Here is a 23103-nt window from a genome sequence, read left to right as displayed (position 1 = left end):
TGTGTGATGTTGCGATGTCCACGGGTTTATTTAATGTTAGGTAAGACTCGGCAGTTAAAAGTTTCTCGCTACAGCAATTTTAACTCTGTTACAAAGTGATCCAAACTGTCGTTTATACCTCGTGTCTTCTCATTAAACTTGTATCTCGCGAATATGGCATTGCAAACGGCAGCGGGTCAGTTCATGTGCTTACATGGGAGGCGTGATGACACGATATATTTTGATATATATCAAAATACCCGCGCTTTGCAGCGGCGAAGTACTGCTTTAAAATTTTTACTAAGAAGAAAAGTAAACCTTTTTAAACTGAGGGAAAATGAATCAATAATTATTTGTTAAGGATCTCTTTGTATACCACATTGTCAGTTCGCCCCTCTGGTTGTAATATGACCAAGCTGTGTGCTGAGCTTACTCTTGAGCATGAAATCTAACGTGGTTTGTGCCCTTCAGAATGAAAACAGTTTGCATTTACCTTTTTAATTAAAGGCGAGCTTTTAAGCCTGAGAAATCACCCCGTAAATGCACACGTTTAATTGCTCATGTGTTAATATGTATGCTTACACAGTATTAAAAGACACTCAACAAATAACGTCATTTACCTTCGTTCCCGCGCTTGACTCGTGCTGTCAATCTCTTTTTCAGTTCATGTGATTACGTAGGAGGCATGATGACGTGATACGTGACTCCGCCTCCTCCATTAGAGTATAATGACAAAAAACAGATTCCAGTTATGACCATTACGCGTAGAATTTCGAAATGAAACCTGCCTAACTTTTGTAAGTAAGCTGTAAGGAATGAGCCTGCCAAATTTCAGCCTTCTACCTACATGGGAAGTTGGAGAATTAGTGATGAGTGAGTCAGTCAGTCAGTCAGTGAGGGCTTTGCCTTTTATTAGTATAGATCATCCAAACTGCACTCAAAAACTCTTGAAAATAAATTCAAATATATACCCATGTGAGTGCAGGTTAACATGGAACTCTGACTCCGACTGACCCTAACCAAACCTAAATATCCATGAAAACACATAAACATGGGTTACAAGTGTCACACATATGTGCAAGAGAAGCAGCTAAAGGGCTCAAAAGAAGGTAATTCCATGCCAGACCAGGGGTGGCAGAGTGCACTGATCCTTTCTCTTTTCTGCATGCAGACTAGCCACGGGAAGTTCCACCTGGGCTCAATGAAGTCACTTCTGCATCCGGACCCAATGACATCACTTCCGGTCCCAAGCCCGATGATGTAACTTCCAGTTCCTCTCCAGATGACGTCATTCCCCTGACTGACTTTAAAACCGTCATATTCCACCTGTTATCTCAGTTCTGTTTTGGATTCTTATCTGTAAAAACCTATTATTCAATTTTGCCGTTTTATTCAGCCAAACCTCAGGTATACGGGGTGGTTGCCCCAAACCTTTTTTTTGTGTCAAGGCATGTCATTTCACACAGGATATTTGCATCCAAATCATCCCACTCACACCCAAATGCTCAAAAATAAATGAGCAATTAACACAGAGTTGCATGCTAATGGCTTCAGCTTGTCCCTAATACTCCCGAGCACGTGCGTGGCAGATGAACAGTTGTGTTCTAATGATCCAGACTAGAACAAAATACAATTACTAAGTGGTCACAACCAAACCTCACTAATCCCAAAAATTTTTGAGTGGTTAATGAAGAAGTGTATGTGAAAGATTTAATCTATACAATACAATACAATTTATTTTTATATAGCCCAAAATCACACAACAAGTGCCACAATGAGCTTTAACAGGCCTTGTCTTTTGACAGCCCCCCAGCCTTGACTCTCTAAGAAGACAAGTAAAAACTTCCAAAAAAACCCTTGTAGGGGAAAAAATAGAAGAAACCATGGGAAAGGCAGTTCAAAGAGAGACCCCTTTCCAGGTAGTTCAGGTGTGCAGTGGGTGTCCAAAAAAGGAGGTTAATACAATACAATACACGGAACAGAACACAAGTAACTCTCAATACAATATAGTGCTATAGAAATATTACATGTGCAGAGCAGAATTCAACAGTAGATGATAATCTAGTCCTGAATACCTGCCAAACCTCCCCCTGGGGACAAATAAAAGCTTCCTAAATTTCTAAATATGTGATTGGTCAATACAGAATCCTGTCTGAATGAGACTAGCCCAATGCAATGAACATTACAACAATTCTCACCATATCTGAGAAATCCAATGTATAAAAGAGAAGTTTACATTGACATGGGTTTGACAATTTTAAGCCAGACCGAACTGTTTTTAAAATCGCATTGTTAATGCAGGACAGGTTAATGCAGAATCATCTGTGAATGTCCCTGACAGAATACACAGGCCAAGGAGTTACCACAGAAGTACTTCTAAATGATTTCAAACTTATCCTATTATTCCTGCATTTTTCTGAATGGTCACTGTAGCATCTCACACAAATACCAGAGTGTGAGTGTATAGCAGCATTTAACATAAATCATTCCAAATGGGCCCAAGAGCTTCCAAAGAACAGGAGTTGTTAATGATAATTAAGATCACATGGTCCTAATTGGACTTGAATATTCCTAAAGCAGTCAAGTCAGAATGCTCCTGAGCCGACCTCAAAAATAAACTGTTTAAGTGGAACTGCATGCACATGGAGCCCAGCAGAGGATACCAGGGACAGTGGAAAGTAGAGGAAAATGAATTTTTGGGGGCAACTGGCCAACCTGCTTAAACCTATTGAATGTCTTTAAAACTTGTTACTGATGACGATGAATAAATACTATTTTGTATTATGTTTTAACTCAATATCTGCACAGATGTGTAGTTTTTGTCATCAGTGAGGATGTACAGGTTAGCCTGGATGAGAAGCTGATCAGACAGATAACAGAACATTTTGTTTCCTTCCTTGCCTTCTGCACCATAAAGCATAATAAAACATGTTGCCTGTCTTCTCAAGTATGATTTACAAAAAAATCACACTTTTTTTCTCCTTTGAGTCACCTGAAATAGGAAATCCAGCAGCAAATAAGTCCCAAAAACACAAATTCAAAGAAAGGTTGAGCAACAGAGCAAGAGGTCAAAATCCAATAAAAACACACAAAATGATCAAAACTGCATAAACTCACCAAAAATAAATGTTAGAAGAGTATAATTACTTGATGGGAAGTAATGAAGGAAGGATGGAGGTCTTTTTTTTAATATGACAACCTTGATCTTATGTTGTTCCATATTCCATCGCTTTGTGTTCTATCCTGCTTTTGTGTGGATAGCTGGCAGTCACAGGCTGTTCATCATTCAGTCACAAATGCCGTGAAATCCCGTTTTTTTTTAAGTGGCCACGTTACCCCACAGCAAGTTCCAACAGTGTGACGGAGGCCTCTGTACAGCATTCTTTTTGCAATGTGAAGAGGCTTATATACCATCTTTGAATTTCCAAATATTGTGATGTGCACTATTTCAGAACAATAGGCATTTAAAGCTTATTTGAAACTGTGGGTATCTTGCCACTTTTAATGCCCTGTATCCTCCTCACCACCACCAAAGAGTAAGTATGGCTTAACTTCACTGTGGAACCTTGTGGAATATAGGACTTCACTTTATCATTTCAGCATTTATTTTCTTAAGTAAGCGGGGAACACCACAAAGATACACTCAAAAATTTGTAGGACGTTTAATAAACACTACTTGAACTTAAACTCTCTTTGCATCCAACATTTTAGAAATATATCCAATTATTAGATCCAGTCCTCCTCTGTGTGGAGGCAGCCCAGACCAGAGTGTGCTCATTTTAAAGACCATTTGGATAGTTATGATCTTTATCTCTCTCTTTTCCTTCTATCATGTAATTTAATGTATTGTGTGAAAAAAAAGCAAAAAAAACAAAAACAAAACGTGACAGTCTCGATGTCACGAGATCTTTTTGCGTGCATACATGATAGTCTTTCTGGGATACATCTAACCCGTATATTTGCGGTAGACCTGTTCTGCTTCTGCAACTTTAATTGTTTCATTGTGTGGCCTACCGGAAAACTGACATGGAATTTATAGACCTGTGTTTTATGCTGGGTGTTTCCCATAAAAACATAATTCTTGTGTTTGCAACCCGACAACATTGAAGACATCCATGGAAAAAAAAAAAAATCTCGTCCACATGAGAATTTTTTTTTTTTTTTTTTTGCACATTTTCCTTTATGGGCTTCGTATTATTAGGATCTCCATGTCATTCCAAATAATATGTTTTAATATTAACTAACGAATATTTTTCAAATTTATAACTTTTTTAAGAATATTAATTCATCATCCTGCTTAATTCAAGTCAGGCTTGCAGTGCCTCTCTGTTCTGCATCAGATGCAAGGCAGGAACAAGCTGTGGACGGGGCACAAAATCCTCATAAGCCCCACCCACCCAGTTTAAAGTCACCAATAAACATAAATCTCATGTCATCATGGAAAACTGGAATACCTGAAGAAAAACCCACCATGACACATAGAATATGTGCAAATTGGACGCCGCCTCCGTTTGTAGCCAAAAATGGAGCCCAAGATTCTGAAGCTGTGTTGGAGCCACATCTAACCACTGTACAGTCATGCTGCACCTTGAAAGGCATTAATAACTTTCTGCAAATTGTGAGGCCATGGAATTTTACCTTTTTGCTATCCTTGTTACACATGCAATGCTGTCTGATCAGGGTATTCTGTGTTCTTGCCTGCACTTAAACTTCTTCTCTGTTTTGCTCTCAATGATAGCTTCTCACTGCATCTCAGTTTCAGTTCGAAACTATCCTTCTAATTCAAAGGTACCTACATGGCTCTGCTCTTTATTACCTCCAATATCTGAATACTCCTCCTCAGGTCCCTCTGCTGATGCCACCTGTCTACTGACTGTCCTCCCTCTGCTCACACTAAAACTGCAATTTTTCTTAGTTCCTGAGTTTCCCATGAATACATGAACAGCTCATATTTGGAGATAATGATAGATAGATAGATAGATAGATAGATAGATAGATAGATAGATAGATAGATAGATAGATAGATAGATAGATAGATAGATAGATAGATAGATAGATAGATAGATAGATAGATAGATAGATAGATAGATCGATCTATGGGCAATATAAAGCACATGGCAAGTGGACACCTTGGATTGGATGCCAGTTCCTACTGGGCCCACTTACATCCACACCCATTTAGAGTCACCAGTTAACCAAATGCAGATATTTTGGGAGTGAGGATGGAAAGCAGGACTCACAGAATCATGGAGAAGAAGTAGCCAACTCCATATGATCAGCATGGCTCCTGGATCAGAACCAGGAGGCTAGATCTTTAAAACAGAACAGGTTAACAGTGGTCCTATTGCAATAACCAGGAGCACAGGATAAGACCAGTTTCTTACCAGTGCTTGAACCCTCACCATTGGCAGTCTAAAGGAGTCTACTCCACAAGCCTCACCAATCCAAAATTCATCCTGTTGTTCAAGAAAAAAGCACAGCAATTGCAATACTCTCATGTATGAGTTGTTTACAGCATATCACAAACATGGCAGGCAAAATCTGAAAACGTATCAGGTTCATGCCAAACATTTGCTAATGAGAAAGCCAGAAGTGCGCTGCCTCACTAAATTTTGCTCCCAGAAAAAAAGACAAGGGAAAAAAAAATGAAGGGACGGCTTCTGCTGCTGCCTTTTAACCAGCTTTCCAGCCTGTGTGTGCACATCAATTAAAATGTGGTTTTCCTGTTGTGGACTCTAACCAGCCTGTTCTCCCTCACAAGCCAAAGTCTATAACGCTGCCGTATTGTATTTCTATTGCTATGCATGAATTAAGATTCCCCAGTGCTGTCTCAATCCAGTCATCACCTCCATGTTAGAAGGACATTTTTTAGAAGGACATGAAAATAATTTTTATTTTTAAGAGCTGGGGGACATTATCACTATGTTCTATAATTTTTTGTCACACACAAATTATACATACAGTACAATATGTAACAAAATGCTTAGTTGCTCAACACTAAGGATAATAATAATACATACAGATTCATAAATATCAATAAAAATATCTATAAATGAGTTCAATAGTATGTATTATAATAGAATTATTAAATATGTGATAAATAAAAACTAAATAAACAACTTAATGTAAGAGGGTCAACAATACAACATCATGTATTCCCATCTAGAAGAAGCATTCATTTACTGACATAAACTTAAAAAGCTGATTATGTGTTACTGACTCCAACCAACCTTTGGTGTTATATATATTTCACTAATTTTTGTGGTTGTCTCCAACAACATTTCAGAACATTTATAAAGAGTATTTTCCCCACCACTCCAGGGTTTGTTTGTTCCTTATGTCTGCTATAATCTTTAACAAGCATTTGATCCATACTTTAAGAAACATGGCGTGACAGACACATGTCCTCAAATCACTTTTCCACATCCAGTCCTAAAGTAAATTCACTAAACCAAGATTTAGCTTTGCATTTTCTGATTAGCCTCCAGACACACACAGAGACCCTGTTGGCTTTTCTGCTGCCCTTTCCAACTACATACCTTGACTCAGTGAAAGCTGTCCACAAATCAAACTAGAGCTGTGAAGAAGCACGATAATTAGAAAGGGAAGAGTCTGAGTTTTCTTCATGCTGTGGAAAATCCCCATTTGAGCAAATGGACAAGAACGATCAATTTTAAAAAGTTATTCTCCAATTCAACTAGCAACTCAGAAACTCTGGCCTCCTCACTGTCTGGACATTCACTCAGTCTCTGGACACCTTTTTATTCCTCAGCCCTTCACCACTCCCAGCATAATATATCATCCTGCCACAGACTCCGATTCAACACCCCCCTCGTTTATGCCTCTTTTCCCACAGAAGCACATCTTTTGAGGACTCATTTTTAAGCCAGGCTGCATACAAGACAGGGACCTATGATGATAGAAAATGCAATATGTGTGAATATACACATTTAAAGAAAAGTACAGTCGGGTGGAGGGAGGTCCTTTATCAACGAAGAACTAAAATGAAATAAAACTAATTCAGCACTAAACAGAGGATGCCACTTGGATTCCAATTAACTGCTTTTATTGTCTGTTGATGACTAACAATATGTGAGGATGGGGATATTATAGAAGCAGATCTTAAAACTGAAGAGGAACAAGAGGAAACCTTTGCCCATGAACTGTCAAAGAGCTCAGGGTAACTGAACTCAGGATGAGGAGTGAGAATGCTAAATTCATCCTCAAGTTGGAGAGAAGATAACAACGAAGGTGGAGAGCTGGAGAGATGGCAGTGAGGAAGACAACCATATGCTCCTTTTCTCCAGCATTTCTTCATCCCTTCATTTTCTGCTAATGACTTACACAGATGCCTGGGAAAAGAAAAACAGCAACAGCAGCTCTTTGGACTTAAGACTGCCCCCCCCCCCCCCCCCCCCCCCCCACTCAATACCAGTTGGCTGCACCCCTCCTCACATGGAACCTGCATTGAGATGGCCTCACGAGAGCCATTGGGGAGTTTCCAAAGGAAACTGCGTGCATTCCTCCATTGCTCCTCACTCACTAATTGCTTTAGCAAAGGAGGCTGGAGCTTTGCAAAGATAGATAAATTCTAGCTGATTTTTTTTCTGAGCTTAGCTGTTGAAAGTCAACAGTACTCATAAAAAGTACCTTTTATCATTAAAGGGTTCTGTACACTGTGCCCACCAATTCCACCATTTTTTTTCCAACCCATTCAGAATTTCCACCACTTACAGATTACAGTTAGAATTTGTTGATCCTTTCACACCACCTGTTCAGATTCTTCTGGAACCTCTCTAAAACATCTCAAATGTAGTGAGAGATAAAAATTAAAACCTCTAACATGTATACTGAAACGTTTGTGTGTGAGTTCTTCCAGCTACAGGAGAGGACTTGTTCAACTCAGATTAATATAAAACAGGTTACAGGTCATGGAAATAACGTCCACCTCATTTTAGGTTGTAACTTGGCTCACTTTAAGTCGAGCCTGGAAATGAAGCCCAGCTTTCTTCAGAATATAACTGGAAATGAAGCTGGGAATTAGGTCCAACTCATTTAAAGGTAACAATGTAAATGAAACCCAACTCACTTTAACAGGCAACCTGAGGTAATATGCAAATTGTTTTAAGATGAAAAAGGAAATGAAGTCCAACTTGTTTCATGATCAATCTGGAGATAAAAGTCAAAGCACTTTAACTTGCTTTAGGAGGAAACTGGAAAAGGCCTCCTGTTTTTGCCAGGCGAGATGGTTTTGAGACATGGAAATCAGAATCTATTCCATTGCCACCACAACCCTAACCCTCCCACAGGTTTAAACAGCAAAGATAAAAGTGAAACCGACCTTTCTCTTGAACCTCACCGACATTCTACCATTATGTGTTAGAACACATGCATGCTGGAGAATTGTTTCTCAAGATGAGTAATACTGATCATACAAACTTACAGGTCAGCAGGGCACAGCTGAGTTTCACATTAATGACCCCCATGGCCAATACCTTTGACCTCTCAATAAACCCCCTGTTATTTTATGATCTCCTATTCAGAAAAAGAATGAAAGTCTCAAAGTCTGCAGAAGGCTTTACAATGTAACTTGAATATCACCAGTTGTGGCTTGGTGGATACGAAAGATACTATATTAGATTGATAACCTCCAAAAAACACCCATTGTGCCACTTATCACACTATGGCAGAATGTTCTGGTAGCTAATGGTGGAGAGACTGGTCATCATTAGTTTGTCATTATCCTGTTTTCTGCCACTATCTTTAATGAGCCCAAGATCAGTCATGTAATATACTGTTGCTGTTCTTCAAGATTAATTTACGCAGTGTTATTTACTTAGTAGACCTCAGCATAAAACAATACAGCAGTCAGTGTGGACTGGTAGAACAGCAGCTTGCTCCCTAAATTAAACAATCCAAGTTTCCATAGAAAGAAAAGCTCTTTTCTTTTTTTTTTTGGTCTAACTGGCATTTATAAATGTAATCCAGAGGTACACAAGTTTAGTCCTCGGGGAACTCTGTGCCTGCAGATTTTTGTTTTAATCAGTATCACAATCACAGAGCCATTTACCTCTAATTGATCTCATTGTTTAATTAACTGGTCCCAGTAATTTGATTTTATATTAATAAGAAGTATCCTAAACATTTACACATTAGGTTAAGTGATTTCTTCCTAAATGTACAGTGCAACCCAGAAAGTATTCACAGCGCATCACTTTTTCCACATTTTGTTATGGTACAGCCTTATTCCAAAATGGATTAAATTCATTTTTTTCCTCAGAATTCTACACACAACACCCCATAATGACAACATGAAAAAAGTTTTCTTGAGGTTTTTGCAAACTTATTAAAAATAAAAAAACTGAGAAATCACATGTACATAAGTATTCACGGCCTTTGCTCAATACTTTGTCGATGCACCTTTGGCAGCAATTACAGCCTCAAGTCTTTTTGAATATGATGCCACAAGCTTGGCACACCTATCCTTGGCCAGTTTCGCCCATTCCTCTTTGCAGCACCTCTCAAGCTCTATCAGGTTGGATGGGAAGCGTCGGTGCACAGCCATTTTAAGATCTCTCCAAGTCTGGGCTCTGGCTGGGCCACTCAAGGACATTCACAGAGTTGTCCTGAAGCCACTCCTTTGATATCTTGGCTGTGTGCTTAGGGTCGTTGTCCTGCTGAAAGATGAACCATCGCCCCAGTCTGAGGTCAAGAGCACTCTGGAGCAGGTTTTCATCCAGGATGTCTCTGTACATTGCTGCAGTCATCTTTCCCTTTATCCTGACTAGTCTCCCCCTGTCCCTGCCGCTGAAAAACATCCCCACAGCATGATGCTGCCACCACCATGCTTCACTGTAGGGATGGTATTGGCCTGGTGATGAGCTGTGCCTGGTTTCCTCCAAATGTGACACCTGGCATTCACACCAAAGAGTTCAATCTTTGTCTCATCAGACCAGAGAATTTTCTTTCTCATGGTCTGAGAGTTCTTCAGGTGCCTTTTGGCAAACTCCAGGCAGGCTGCCATGTGCCTTTTACTAAGGAGTGGCTTCCGTCTGGCCACCCTACCATACAGGCCTGATTGGTGGATTGCTGCAGAGATAGTTGTCCTTCTGGAAGGTTCTCCTCTCTCCACAGAGGACCTCTGGAGCTCTGACAGAGTGACCCTCGTGGTTCTTGGTCACCGCCCTGACTAAGGCCCTTCTCCCCCGATCGCTCAGTTTAGATGGCCGGCCAGCTCTAGGAAGAGTCCTGGTGGTTTCAAACTTCTTCCACTTACGGATGATGGAGGCCACTGTGCTCATTGGGACCTTCAAAGCAGCAGAAATTTTTCTGTAACCTTCCCCAGATTTGTGCCTCGAGACAATCCTGTCTCAGAGGTCTACAGACAATTCCTTTGACTTCATGCTTGGTTTGTGCTCTGACATGAACTGTCAACTGTGGGACCTTATATAGACAGGTGTGTGCCTTTCCAAATCATGTCCAATCAACTGAATTTACCACAGGTGGACTCCAATTAAGCTGCAGAAACATCTCAAGGATGATCAGGGGAAACAGGATGCACCTGAGCTCAATTTTGAGCTTCATGGCAAAGGCTGTGAATACTTACAGTGGTGTGAAAAACTATTTGCCCCCTTCCTGATTTCTTATTCTTTTGCATGTTTGTCACACAAAATGTTTCTGATCATCAAACACATTTAACCATTAGTCAAATATAACACAAGTAAACACAAAATGCAGTTTGTAAATGGTGGTTTTTATTATTTAGGGAGAAAAAAAAATCCAAACCTACATGGCCCTGTGTGAAAAAGTAATTGCCCCCTGAACCTAATAACTGGTTGGGCCACCCTTAGCAGCAATAACTGCAATCAAGCGTTTGTGATAACTTGCAATGAGTCTTTTACAGCGCTCTGGAGGAATTTTGGCCCACTCATCTTTGCAAAATTGTTGTAATTCAGCTTTATTTGAGGGTTTTCTAGCATGAACCGCCTTTTTAAGGTCATGCCATAGCATCTCAATTGGATTCAGGTCAGGACTTTGACTAGGCCACTCCAAAGTCTTCATTTTGTTTTTCTTCAGCCATTCAGAGGTGGATGTGCTGGTGTGTTTTGGGTCATTGTCCTGTTGCAGCACCCAAGATCGCTTCAGCTTGAGTTGACGAACAGATGGCCGGACATTCTCCTTCAGGATTTTTTGGTAGACAGTAGAATTCATGGTTCCATCTATCACAGCAAGCCTTCCAGGTCCTGAAGCAGCAAAACAACCCCAGACCATCACACTACCACCACCATATTTTACTGTTGGTATGATGTTCTTTTTCTGAAATGCTGTGTTCCTTTTACGCCAGATGTAACGCGACATTTGCCTTCCAAAAAGTTCAACTTTTGACTCATCAGTCCACAAGGTATTTTCCCAAAAGTCTTGGCAATCATTGAGATGTTTCTTAGCAAAATTGAGACGAGCCCTAATGTTCTTTTTGCTTAACAGTGGTTTGCGTCTTGGAAATCTGCCATGTAGGCCATTTTTGCCCAGTCTCTTTCTTATGGTGGAGTCGTGAACACTGACCTTAATTGAGGCAAGTGAGGCCTGCAGTTCTTTAGACGTTGTCCTGGGGTCTTTTGTGACCTCTCGGATGAGTCGTCTCTGCGCTCTTGGGGTAATTTTGGTCGGCCGTCCACTCCTGGGAAGGTTCATCACTGTTCCATGTTTTTGCCATTTGTGGATAATGGCTCTCACTGTGGTTCACTGGAGTCCCAAAGCTTTAGAAATGGCTTTATAACCTTTATCAGACTGATAGATCTCAATTACTTTTGTTCTCATTTGTTCCTGAATTTCTTTGGATCTTGGCATGATGTCTAGCTTTTGAGGTGCTTTTGGTCTACTTCTCTGTGTCAGGCAGCTCCTATTTAAGTGATTTCTTGATTGAAACAGGTGTGGCAGTAATCAGTCCTGGGGGTGGCTACGGAAATTGAACTCAGGTGTGATACACCACAGTTAGGTTATTTTTTAACAAGGGGGCAATTACTTTTTCACACAGGGCCATGTAGGTTTGGATTTTTTTTCTCCCTAAATAATAAAAACCATCAGTTAAAAACTGCATTTTGTGTTTACTTGTGTTATATTTGACTAATGGTTAAATGTGTTTGATGATCAGAAACATTTTGTGTGACAAACATGCAAAAGAATAAGAAATCAGGAAGGGGGCAAATAGTTTTTCACACCACTGTATGTACATGTGCTTTCTCAATTTTTTTTAATTTTTAATAAATTTGCAAAAATCTCAAGTAAACTTTTTTCACATTGTCATTATGGGGTGTTGTGTGTAGAATTTTGAAGAAAAAAATTAATTTAATCCATTTTGGAATAAGGCAGTAACATAACAAAATGTGGAAAAAGTGGTGTGCTGTGAATACTTTCCGGATGCACTGTAAGTGTGTCCTCCAATGGACTTATATCTCATTCTTGGGTTTCTGCCTGATGCTGCCAGGATATGCCACAGTCTTCTACAATCCTGTACTAGACATTGTGACTTCTTTCAGACTTTTATCACACAAGTGGTTTTTTAAACAGTTCCATGAAGCTAGCTAGATTTCTTTTGTTCCAATTAATCTGGAAGGAAATGCCTGGTTTGAACTATCTTGCCATTTATTCGAAAATCAATGTGTCTTTTTTGATCCTTCAGCATAACAAATTTTCAATACCCCCCAGGAAGACTGACAGACAGACTGTGTCCAATGTCCTGGATTTCCTTATCTTCTTATTACAGTATATTGAGTTTGCACATTCTACCTATGTCTGTGTGGGTTCTCTCTGGGTATTTCCACACAAGATGCATGTGTTAGGTTGATTGGGGATTCCAAACGGGTTCTCTGTGAATGAGCCCTGCAATGGGCTGACACCTTGTACTGGGTCTGCTCCTGCCTTGTGTCCTACGATGCCAGAATCAGTTCTTGCTTTGTCATCCTGAACTGGGTTGGGGTTTATGTGCATACATGTGTATTTTTTCTTTCTCCCATTTTGTTCCTTTTGTGAGAGACGACTGGGGACTTTGCCCCATCAGGATGCCTGGAGAAAGGAAGGCCTGGGAGATGGGCAGTATCTTCCCCGGGACGCAAGAGGGCAGCCCCCCTGGATTGTATTGGGGCCACAGAGCTTGGAAGCTCAACCCTGTGGGGGGCTGTGGCCACCTCCAGGGGGCACCTGGAAGGTCCCAGAGCCATGTACTGCAACACTTCCGCCACACCAGGAAGTGCTGCCGGAACAGGAACCAGGTACACCCATTGTGCTTCCGGTTGCGCATGCAGCACTTCCAGCACACCAGGAAGTGCTGCAGGAAGGTCATCAGGGAACACCTGGAGCACATCCAGGTGCATTATAAAAGGAGCCACCTCATTCCATTCGGGGAGCCAGAGTTGGGAGGTAGAAGACAGAGCTTGCGGGAGAGGAGTGGAGGTGGCAGAAGAGAAGGAGAAAGAAAAATAAGTCAAGTAAAAGGAACTGAGCTATTGTGGCTGTTTGGTGCACTGTGTGTGCTTTAGAGAAGAAACAATAAGAGTGTGCTTTTGAGCATTGTGTGTCTCAATGTCTGTCTGTAGCTGGGCTGATCTTCTACACTTTCTTTCCTGTGGCTTTCCTATATTCCAGTGAAAGTGGGCTGGTTAGCCTTGTATCGTTAGCCAACCTTTTAGCTATACCTTGAATTCACGATTAGGCAGGTGTTTATAAAGCTGGCTGTATCTGTGTTGCATTATTTCTTTCATGTGTGGTTTGTTCTGATGAATGTTCACTAAACAATCATGAAAAAGAAAATACAGGACATATGTACATTACTTGGCGGCATGGTGGCGCAGTGGGTAGCGCTGCTGCCTCGCAGTTGGGAGATCTGGGGACCTGGGTTCACTTCCTGAGTCCTCCCTGCGTGGAGTTTGCATGTTCTCCCCGTATCTGCGTGGGTTTCCTCTGGGCGCTGCGGTTTCCTCCCACAGTCCAAAGACATGCTGGTTAGGTAGATTGGCGATTCTAAATTGGCCCTAGTGTGTGCTTGGTGTGTGGGTGTGTTTGTGTGTGTCCTGCGGTGGGTTGGCACCCTGCCCAGGATTGTTTCCTGCCTTGTGCCCTGTGTTGGCTGGGATTGGCTCCAGCAGACCTCCGTGACCCTGTGTTCGGATTCAGCAGGTTGGAAAATGGATGGATGTACATTACTTTCCAACAACAGTGAATTTCCTCCAAAGTATTTTTTCTAACATTTCTTTCAAAATATTTAACTAAGGAGACCACTTTATGATGAACACATAGTGGAGCAAATACAGTATCTTTGAATGACTGGCTCCACCTGCCTCCATCTTATTTGCAGATGGGCCTGTTCATTCAAAATGTGCTTTCCTTAAAAGAGAGAAACACTGATAATTTTAGAATCATATCAAGAAAGTGATCTATTAATTTTAAAAGAATGTCTTTTCACATCAATATTTAACTCTGGATGGTGCAAAATTCCCTCCATCTAAATGAAAATAAAACTGAAGTCATTATCTTTGGCCCTACTTTTTCTGTCAATGAAATTGGCACTCATTTAAGCTTGTTGAGGGCAAAAATTTGTAACGATGTCAGGAAACTGGGTATCATCTCTGATTTGTCTCTAAGCTTTGACAAATAGTAGTAAAGTTCAGCTTTTACCAAATGAGGCAAATTTCAAAGTTAAAATCCTTCCTTTCCACAGAAGGATTTGGAAACAGTGATTCATGCTTTTGTTACATCTCAGCTAGATTACTGCAATTCTTTATATGTGGGATTGTCCAAATCTGCCCAGTTGCACCTTCAGTTGATACAGAATGCAGCAGCTAGATTTCTGGCCAGCACTAATGGAAGAGAACATATCTTACCTGTATTGCCCTCCCTCCATTGGGTGCCAGTGACATTTTGGATTGACTTCAAGTTTTTATTGTTTGTTCATAAGGCCTTGCATGGCGTCACCCCTAAATATACCTGCAACTCCTTCATCCCTTCTTGAGTACAAGAGTTTTGAAATCATTTCCTAGATCACAGCTAAAGTTTAAGGGTAACAGGGCTTTTTCAGTTAATGCTCCAAGACTTTGGAACGATCTGCAAAACCATATCAGATCTTCTCCTTCAATTGAAGTTTTTAAGACCCAATTAAAAACCCACTTTTTCTCCTCCATCTTCTATAGTGGGTGAGGTCATAGAGAGGGGAAGGATAGATAATAAGTAGTTTTGATCAATGGTTTTATAAAATTGGATGTTTTCTAGTAGGCTTACATGTTCCTTTTTACAGCACTTTGGTAGAACTTCTGTTGTTTTTAAATGTGCTTTATAAATAAATTTGATCGACTGATTGATTGACTTACACAATAGCCAGATCCTAACCTGGCCGGAACAAACCCTAGAGGGTGTGTTAGTCCTTGCCAGTGCACACTCAATTTCACTCATACACAACAAACTGAAGTTATCAATAAAGATAAGGAACACATCTTTGAAATGCGGGAGGAGAACACACACACATACACACAGCCAGTAAGTTCTTAAGGAAACAAGCCCTGATCTCTTTAGCAATAAGGCAGGACCATAACCCACTTCTACCACCACCATTGTATGCAGCAAAGTAAAATAAAAAGAATATAAAAAAAAAAGAAATTAAAGCAATCATGGCAAAAAATGTTATTTTTTAAAGAGTTAAAGCTGACACTGTTGTGAAAGCTGAAATGAGGAGTTGCCCACTTTAAGAACTATGACAAACGAGAGGTGACCATTCAATCCATCGAGCCTATTTGTTTAGCTAATAGCTAGGCTGTCCCAATATCTCAATGACTGTTGGTCCACGGATCTTTCAGTAAAAATCATTAAGTTCGCTGATGACACTACCATTATTGGACTGATTACTAATGGTAATGAGACAGCTTATAGAAAGGAGGTGTTTTAACTTGTGTCTTGGTGTGCTACCAATAACCTGGTCCTCAATACCACCAAGACAGTGGAAATGGTCACTGACGTTTGCAAATAGCAGTGCAACCACATTCTCCATTGTTGTCTGGTTTAGTTCAGATATGGCACACTCCAAAAATGGATTACAGTGTGTTCTGAGGTCTGCTGAGAAAATAATTGGCTGTGCCCTTTATCTGTTGCACACCTGTATACATCTTGTGTCACTAACCTTGTCAAAAGGATCAGCACAAACTCATTTCACACAAATCATTGCTAGTTCCAAACACTCCCTTCTGGTAAATAGTTCAGGTCAATTACCCAATTACAACTAAAACTAATGGATACCTAAATACTTTCTTCCCCAGAGCCATAGTCCTCTCAAACCAGTAATTTAGCCTGTCTTGTTTGCATATTCATGTGTTCTGTCATATTGTGTGAAGGTGCATACACACTACACAGTCACACTTTCACATCATCGCTTGCACATCTCATTTATAATTGCACTATTCTAAAAAGTATGTATAAAGCTTTTTTCTTTTTTTAACATATGCTATTTATGTTATTTGCATGTGACTTTGTGTTATGTTATAAGCAGCTCCAAATCTACCAAGTCAAATTCCTGTACATGAAGTACTGTACTGCCAAATACAACTGATACTGATATGTTTATTGCTTATTTTTCTGCTAGCAGTGTCTGGTGTGTGTAGAGCTAACAAAAAATGTAAAGTGAAAAATTAATATACAACATGATTATGAAAAATTAACTTTGACTTGAAAATTACTGAACTTATTCTTTAAAAAAACGAACTAAAACGCGAAAGCCACAATACTACACTGTAGTCTTTTTGTTCCCAGATGCTGTCAAAGTCCATTGGCCATAAATTTCTATTTAAACAGTTGCTCCATTGTTTCTTAACAATGTTTTGCTCAATCAAAAATGTATTTCAGAAAGAAGCAGATTGTTTACTGCTAGTTAGCAACACTGTCTATTCATTTAAAAAAATAAACAAGATGATCATTTTCACTAAGAAAATGAATGCACACACTGTCTCTTATTTCTAAATTGATGGGGAAAACTGAATGTGAAAACACATGAAATGATTGATAATCTTAAGTAAATACTGGGATGACACTCTGGAAATGAGTTGAAATGCTTCTCAGTTTAATCAGTAATGTTAAATTGACCCTGTTTGAGTACATACAAACTTGTGTCTCTGTATGCCCTGAAATGTGCCCTGGCAACTGTGACCCTGAACTGGATTAAGTGGGCTCTGTGATGGGCATAAGGAAAAAATGAAAGGTACAGTTTTATCCCAGGACTAGGTTAGAGAAATACCATTGCACATGAACTACAAGACAAAACTAAATTATGTTGATTTAGAAAAAGGATGATTGCATGTATTAAATAAGGATGAACTAATAACTTAGTAAAAATTAGCATACAATAAAAATACTACAAAGAATCACACACTGTCTTGACCATTACCATCACAAAACAAAATGATCAAACTCACTTAAATTCTGCAAATGTCTATTTGAGATTTCACCCTTATCCAAAAAAATGTGCGGATTTTGATGTGTAGGCTTTGGGTAACAAATGAAACATAAAAAAATTACTACTCTTTTAGAGTCTCACCTGTAGTGCTACATCATATCCACATCAAATATGGCATGTGCATATACAGTATATATATATACAGTATATATATATATATATATAGTGGACGTTAGAGGGCGCTGTTGCCCCGTGGAACACAACAGACAGATACTCAGCACAAGGTAAAACACTAAGAAGACTTTTAATTCTTTTGTCTTCCAAAATAGTGCCTTCTAAATACCACATCCATAATAAACACTAAATGAATACAACAATTCTCTCCTTCTCTCCTCCCAGCAAGCTCCATCACACTCCCTCCCAACTCCGGCTCGCCTGCTGGGTTTCCCATCAGTCCTTTAAATAGTCTTTGACCCAAAAGTGCTTCCGTTCTTCCGGCCACGTGACAGGGATTTTCTTCAATGAAAGAATATGTCCCCAGGTCCTTTGACAGCTCCTCATGGTGGCAGCCACAGCCCCCAGCATGGCTGCGTGTCCGAACTCCATGTCCCCATATTACCTTGCGGGAATACAGGGTACCACTGCACTCCAGGGAAGCTGCCATCTAGCGTTTTGGGGGAAGCAGTGTCGGCAAGTGGCTGCCTTCCCCCACCCTTCTATTCCAGGGACGTCCTGGCCGGGTTGAGCTGCCGGCCATCCATTACAATATATATACAGTCATATGAAAAAGCCTGCATAATAATTTACTCTACTTTAAACAAAAAAGATAACAGTGATAAGGTCTTTAATTTCCTAGGAACATCTGTGTACTGGGGTGTTTTATGAACAAAGATTTTCAGTGAAGCAGTATTTAGTTGTATGAAATTAAATCAAATTTGAAAAACTGGCTGTGCAAAAATGTGGGTACCCCTGTAATTTTGCTGATTTGTATGCATGTAACTGCCCAATTCTGATTACTTGCAACACCAAATTGGTTGGATTAGCTCGTTAAGCCTTGAACTTTATAGACGGGTGTGTCCAATCATGAGAAAAGGTATTTAAGGTGATCAATTGCAAGTTGTGCTTCCCTTTGACTCTCCTCTGAAGAGTGACAGCATGGGATCCTCAAAGCAACTCTCAAAAGATCTGAAAACAAAGATTGTTCAGTATCATGATTTAGGGGAAGGCTACAAAAAGCTGTCTCAGAGGTTTAAACTGTCAGTTTCAACTGTAAGGAATGGAATCAGGAAATGGAAGGCCACAGGCACAGTTGCTGTTAAACCCAGCAGGTCTGGCAGGCCAAGAAAAATATGGGAGCAGCATATGTGCAGGATTGTGAGAATGGTTACAGACAACCCACAGATCACCTCCAAAGACCTGCAAGAACATCTTGCTGCAGATAGTGTATCTGTACATCGTTCTAAAAATCAACACAGTTTGCACAAAAAACATCTGTATGGCAGGGTGATGAGAAAGAAGCCCTTTCTGCACTCACACCACAAACTGAGTTGCTTGTTGTATGTCAATGCTCATTTAGACAAGCCAGATTCCTTTTGGAACAGAGTGCTTTGGACTGATGAGACAAAAATTGAGTTATTTGGTCATAACAAAAAGCGCTTTGCATGGCAGAAAAAGAACAGCGCATTCCAAGAAAAACACCTGCTACCTACTGTTAAATGTGGTGGAGGTTCCATCATGCTGTGGGGCTGTGTGGCTAGTTCAGGCACTGGGGCCCTTGTTAAAGTCGAGGGTCGGATGAATTCAACCCAATATCAACAAATTCTTCAGGATAATGTTCAAGCATCAGTCATATTCCAACAAGACAATGACCCAAAACACAGTTCGAAATCTACAAAGGCATTCAGGTAGAGGGAGAAGTACAATGTTCTGGAATGTCTGTCACAGTCCCTTGACTTGAATATCATTGAAAATCTATGGGATGATTTGAAGCAGGCTGTCCATGCTCGGCAGCCATCAAATTTAACTGAACTGGAGAGATTTTGTATGGAAGAATGTTCAAAAATACCTCCATCCAGAATCCACACACTCATCAAAGGCTATAGGAGGCATCTAGAGGCTGCTATATTTGCAAAAGGAGGCTCAACTAAGTATTGATGTAATATTTCTGTTGGGGTGTCCAAATTTATGCACCTGTCTAATTTTGTTATGATGCATATTGCATATTTTCTGTTAATCCAATAAACTTAATGTCACTGCTGAAATACTACTGTTTCCATAAGGTATGTCATATATTAAAAGGAAGTTGCTACTTTGAAAGCTCAGCCAATGATAAACAAAAATCCAAAGAATTAAGAGGGGTTCCCAAACTTTTTCATATGACTGTATACACACACACATATATCTCTCTATTAAAAAAAAAACTTGTGACGAGACAAGACTTTTTTCCAGAGACGAGACGTTATCTTTTGAAGAGAGATCTTTTAGAGAGATAGAGAGAGACAGAGACACTTTCACTTCATACTTACAACCTTCAGGCGCAAGTCCCGTGATACACATGCAGAGCAGGTTAGGGATAATGGAAGTAGGAAAATTCGAAAGTCTCCAGAAATGAGAGTAAACATTGCATTAGCACAAACAACCTGAAAATATTACCCAGGGAAATAACGGAACAACGAAAAGAGATTGAATATTCAGGTGCTGCACAGGCTTTTAAACGTTTGACGCTCCGCATGAAATGCAGATCATGCGGCATGCAGCAGCAATAAGCTAACAGCTTCTCGAGCAAAGAGGAGGTAAAAAAACACCTGTTACTTGTTTCCCAATGTATCACTGTTTAAGAGGGGTTTCGGAGGACCGGCTGCATGTCCTTGGGGTGAGCTCAGACCCTCTTCACAACGGCACCTACCGCTGGTAGGGCAGGTGAGCGAATTGCAGCATGCCAGAAGCTGCTCGTAGCAGAGGAGTAAAAAAAATGTATTTGTTTCCCATTGTATAACCGTTTAAGAGGGGTTTCGGAGAGGTGGCCACTGGCAGGGGGGCAAAACCCCATAGTATATTATATATATATATATATATATATATATATATATATATAGGCGGCACGGTGGCGCAGTGGATAGCGCTGCTGCCTCGCAGTTGGGAGATCTGGGGACCTGGGTTCGATTCCCGGGTCCTCCCTGCATGGAGTTTGCATGTTCTCCCCGTGTCTGCGTGGGTTTCCTCCGGGCACTCCGGTTTCCTCCCACAGTCCAAAGACATGCAGGTTAGGTGGATTGGCGATTCTAAATTGGCCCTAGTGTGTGCTTGGTGTGTGGATGTGTTTGTGTGTGTCCTGGGGTGGGTTGGCACCCTGCCCAGGATTGTTTCCTGCCTTGTGCCCTGTGTTGGCTGGGACTGGCTCCAGCAGACCCCCGTGACCCTGTGTTCGGATTCAGCGGGTTGGAAAATGGATGGATATATATATATATATATATGTATACTGTAAATGCAAGGTTGACTGGAACACTCACTCAATTACTCATCAGCAAAAACACTATTCCCCATTTAGTCAGGCAGGATGGTACATACTGTATACATCAGAAGAAAGAAGAAATTATTGTTGATATTAATATTATGCTGTTTTACATGCTTTGTGCTGACAGCATGTATTGTACAAATGAATGATACAGCAACTCTAACCAATAGGGTCGGAGAATGACTGAAGATGGGTGGTGTCCCGGACAGGACGAAAAGATGTGAACATGTTGTGAAATTACAAAATAGTACACACCGTTAACAATATTTTAATGACAGGAAATGTTGCCTTTTAAGTTTGACAATGTATTTTATTTGTGGTTAAATAAGCACTTTCTTATTTTAACAACTTAGAAAATATGCACATAGCATAACATTTAGGTATGACTTAGTTAACTAATTGGGAGTGTTTTCTGTTATTACAGTTATTTGCTTTATCCAAAAGAGAGACAATTTTTTGCTTTTTAAATATTTTATCACAGTGGTGTGTGCGTCACGTGATCGATATCTCCCCAGACCTCCACACCGCTATTTGAACAGGAAGGCATAAGTACCAGGCAAGCTTGTACTAACACTTTAATCACTCATGCTGACATCTGAGAATCTGTTTTGCCAACAGGAGCAGCTATCAGACTTGTAAAAGAGAAAAATACTGTAGATTTTGTATTCAAGTTGAAATGGCTTCTCTTAGGTTAAACTATAAACAGTACACTAACCTGTAATTGAAAATTTGGGTTTAAGCATAGGTAAAATGCAAGAGTGTCGTGCTTTGGGCAGGATTGATTAAAGTATTCACTGATCCATCAATTCTATAATCCCGCTTATTCAGGGCTGGGGGTATCTGGAGCCTTTCACAGCATAAAATGGGCTCAGACAGGAACAATCCCTGGACAGGGCAGCAGGCCACTGCACGCTGAAAACACACACAAATCAGGAGATGATTTAGCATTGAAAATTCAAGTAAACTGTATTTATTTGGACTGTAGGAGGAAACCAGAGCACCCACAGGAAACACACACAGAGTCAAGTCCAAACTCCATGCAAGGAGCACATTAGGAAGAAACCATGCAACTCCTTACTACAAAAGGAAGCAACGCTTCAACTGTGTTAATGTGCACTGTATTGACTGACTATAAACATATTTGCATTAAGTGTGGCCTTTAAAGAAAAATAATGGGGGAAAAAAACTCTTAGTTCAGACTTATTTTAAAAACACGCTGGCCATCCCATAAAATCCACCTAGGACTCAGAATCGGTCTGTGATTGGCTGGAATGCTTTTGGGACTGGTTTCTGCCCCGTGTTTTATGCAGCCAGTACTGAATCAGGCCTCATGGGCTACTAGATTAAGCAACCGCAAAGATGAAAAAATCTTTGATTCTGTTTTCCTCCCAACAAGCAGCGGATTAACAATGATACTGTAATAAAAAGGCAGTCATGAGTTAACTAACTGCGCTTCAATTGCACCTGTTTTTTCTTAAAATTCCCGCTTTAGTATACTGTTAATAAACAAGAGACGATGGTTAACAACCTACAGGCACTTACCGTGGTTTACGAAATCTTTAGCTTTAGGTACATCACACAACCGTGGGAATACATAAATAAGTAGGAACAAGTTGTAGAATTAAGTTTGGGCAACAAGAATTAACAACAACAAAAGATATTAGTTGGAACGAAAATGTACAGCCACCAGTTCAGCATTTCTTGAGAAAACCGGCATACCCAACTAATATGGAACGTAAAGTACGTGAGCACATACCATATAAACACTACACGTCTGTCCTTGGCCCGATTTAACTTTACGTCCCAAGTTTAGTATTTCAGTAGGTTCCATAAACACTAAAAGACAAACCGTCGTGTTTGTTATCCACGTAGATCTATTCTAGAGGATGCTGATAATTGAAACGCTGTATGTAGTGTCTGAATATCTGTCGAGTTAGCGTAAACATTTAACACTATTGTAAGGATACCGCATTTGCATTAAATGAAACACAACTAGATGCGTTTTAAAAAAATTCTGAAGATACCAAATGAGTGTATAATATCTCTTTCCAATACACGTCTCTGGTCAGTACGATACGATTCAATTCCTATCAACATAGACGAGTGTCGCTTTGCGTTGCGCGCATGCGCATATTGGTTCGCGAACCGCTACGCACATCACGCATACGCAGCGTTTACGTAC

General features: G+C 40.2%; 1 protein-coding gene across 1 annotated transcript in view; it reads right to left on the bottom strand.

Annotated features, from left to right (window-relative positions):
• The window catches only part of comp (cartilage oligomeric matrix protein), a 54303-nt gene extending 47343 nt beyond the window's left edge, over positions 1-6960 (bottom strand). The window contains exon 1 of the mRNA XM_051935054.1: positions 6519-6960. Coding sequence (XP_051791014.1) covers positions 6519-6624 — 106 coding nt within the window. The 5' untranslated portion in view covers positions 6625-6960. The remainder of the gene's footprint in view (positions 1-6518) is intronic.
• Between the last annotated feature and the right edge of the window lie 16143 nt (positions 6961-23103).

Source organism: Erpetoichthys calabaricus, chromosome 12 (genome assembly GCF_900747795.2).
Source record: "Erpetoichthys calabaricus chromosome 12, fErpCal1.3, whole genome shotgun sequence".
In the NCBI taxonomy this organism is placed as follows: domain Eukaryota; kingdom Metazoa; phylum Chordata; class Cladistia; order Polypteriformes; family Polypteridae; genus Erpetoichthys; species Erpetoichthys calabaricus.
This window is presented reverse-complemented; position numbering and strand designations above follow the sequence as displayed.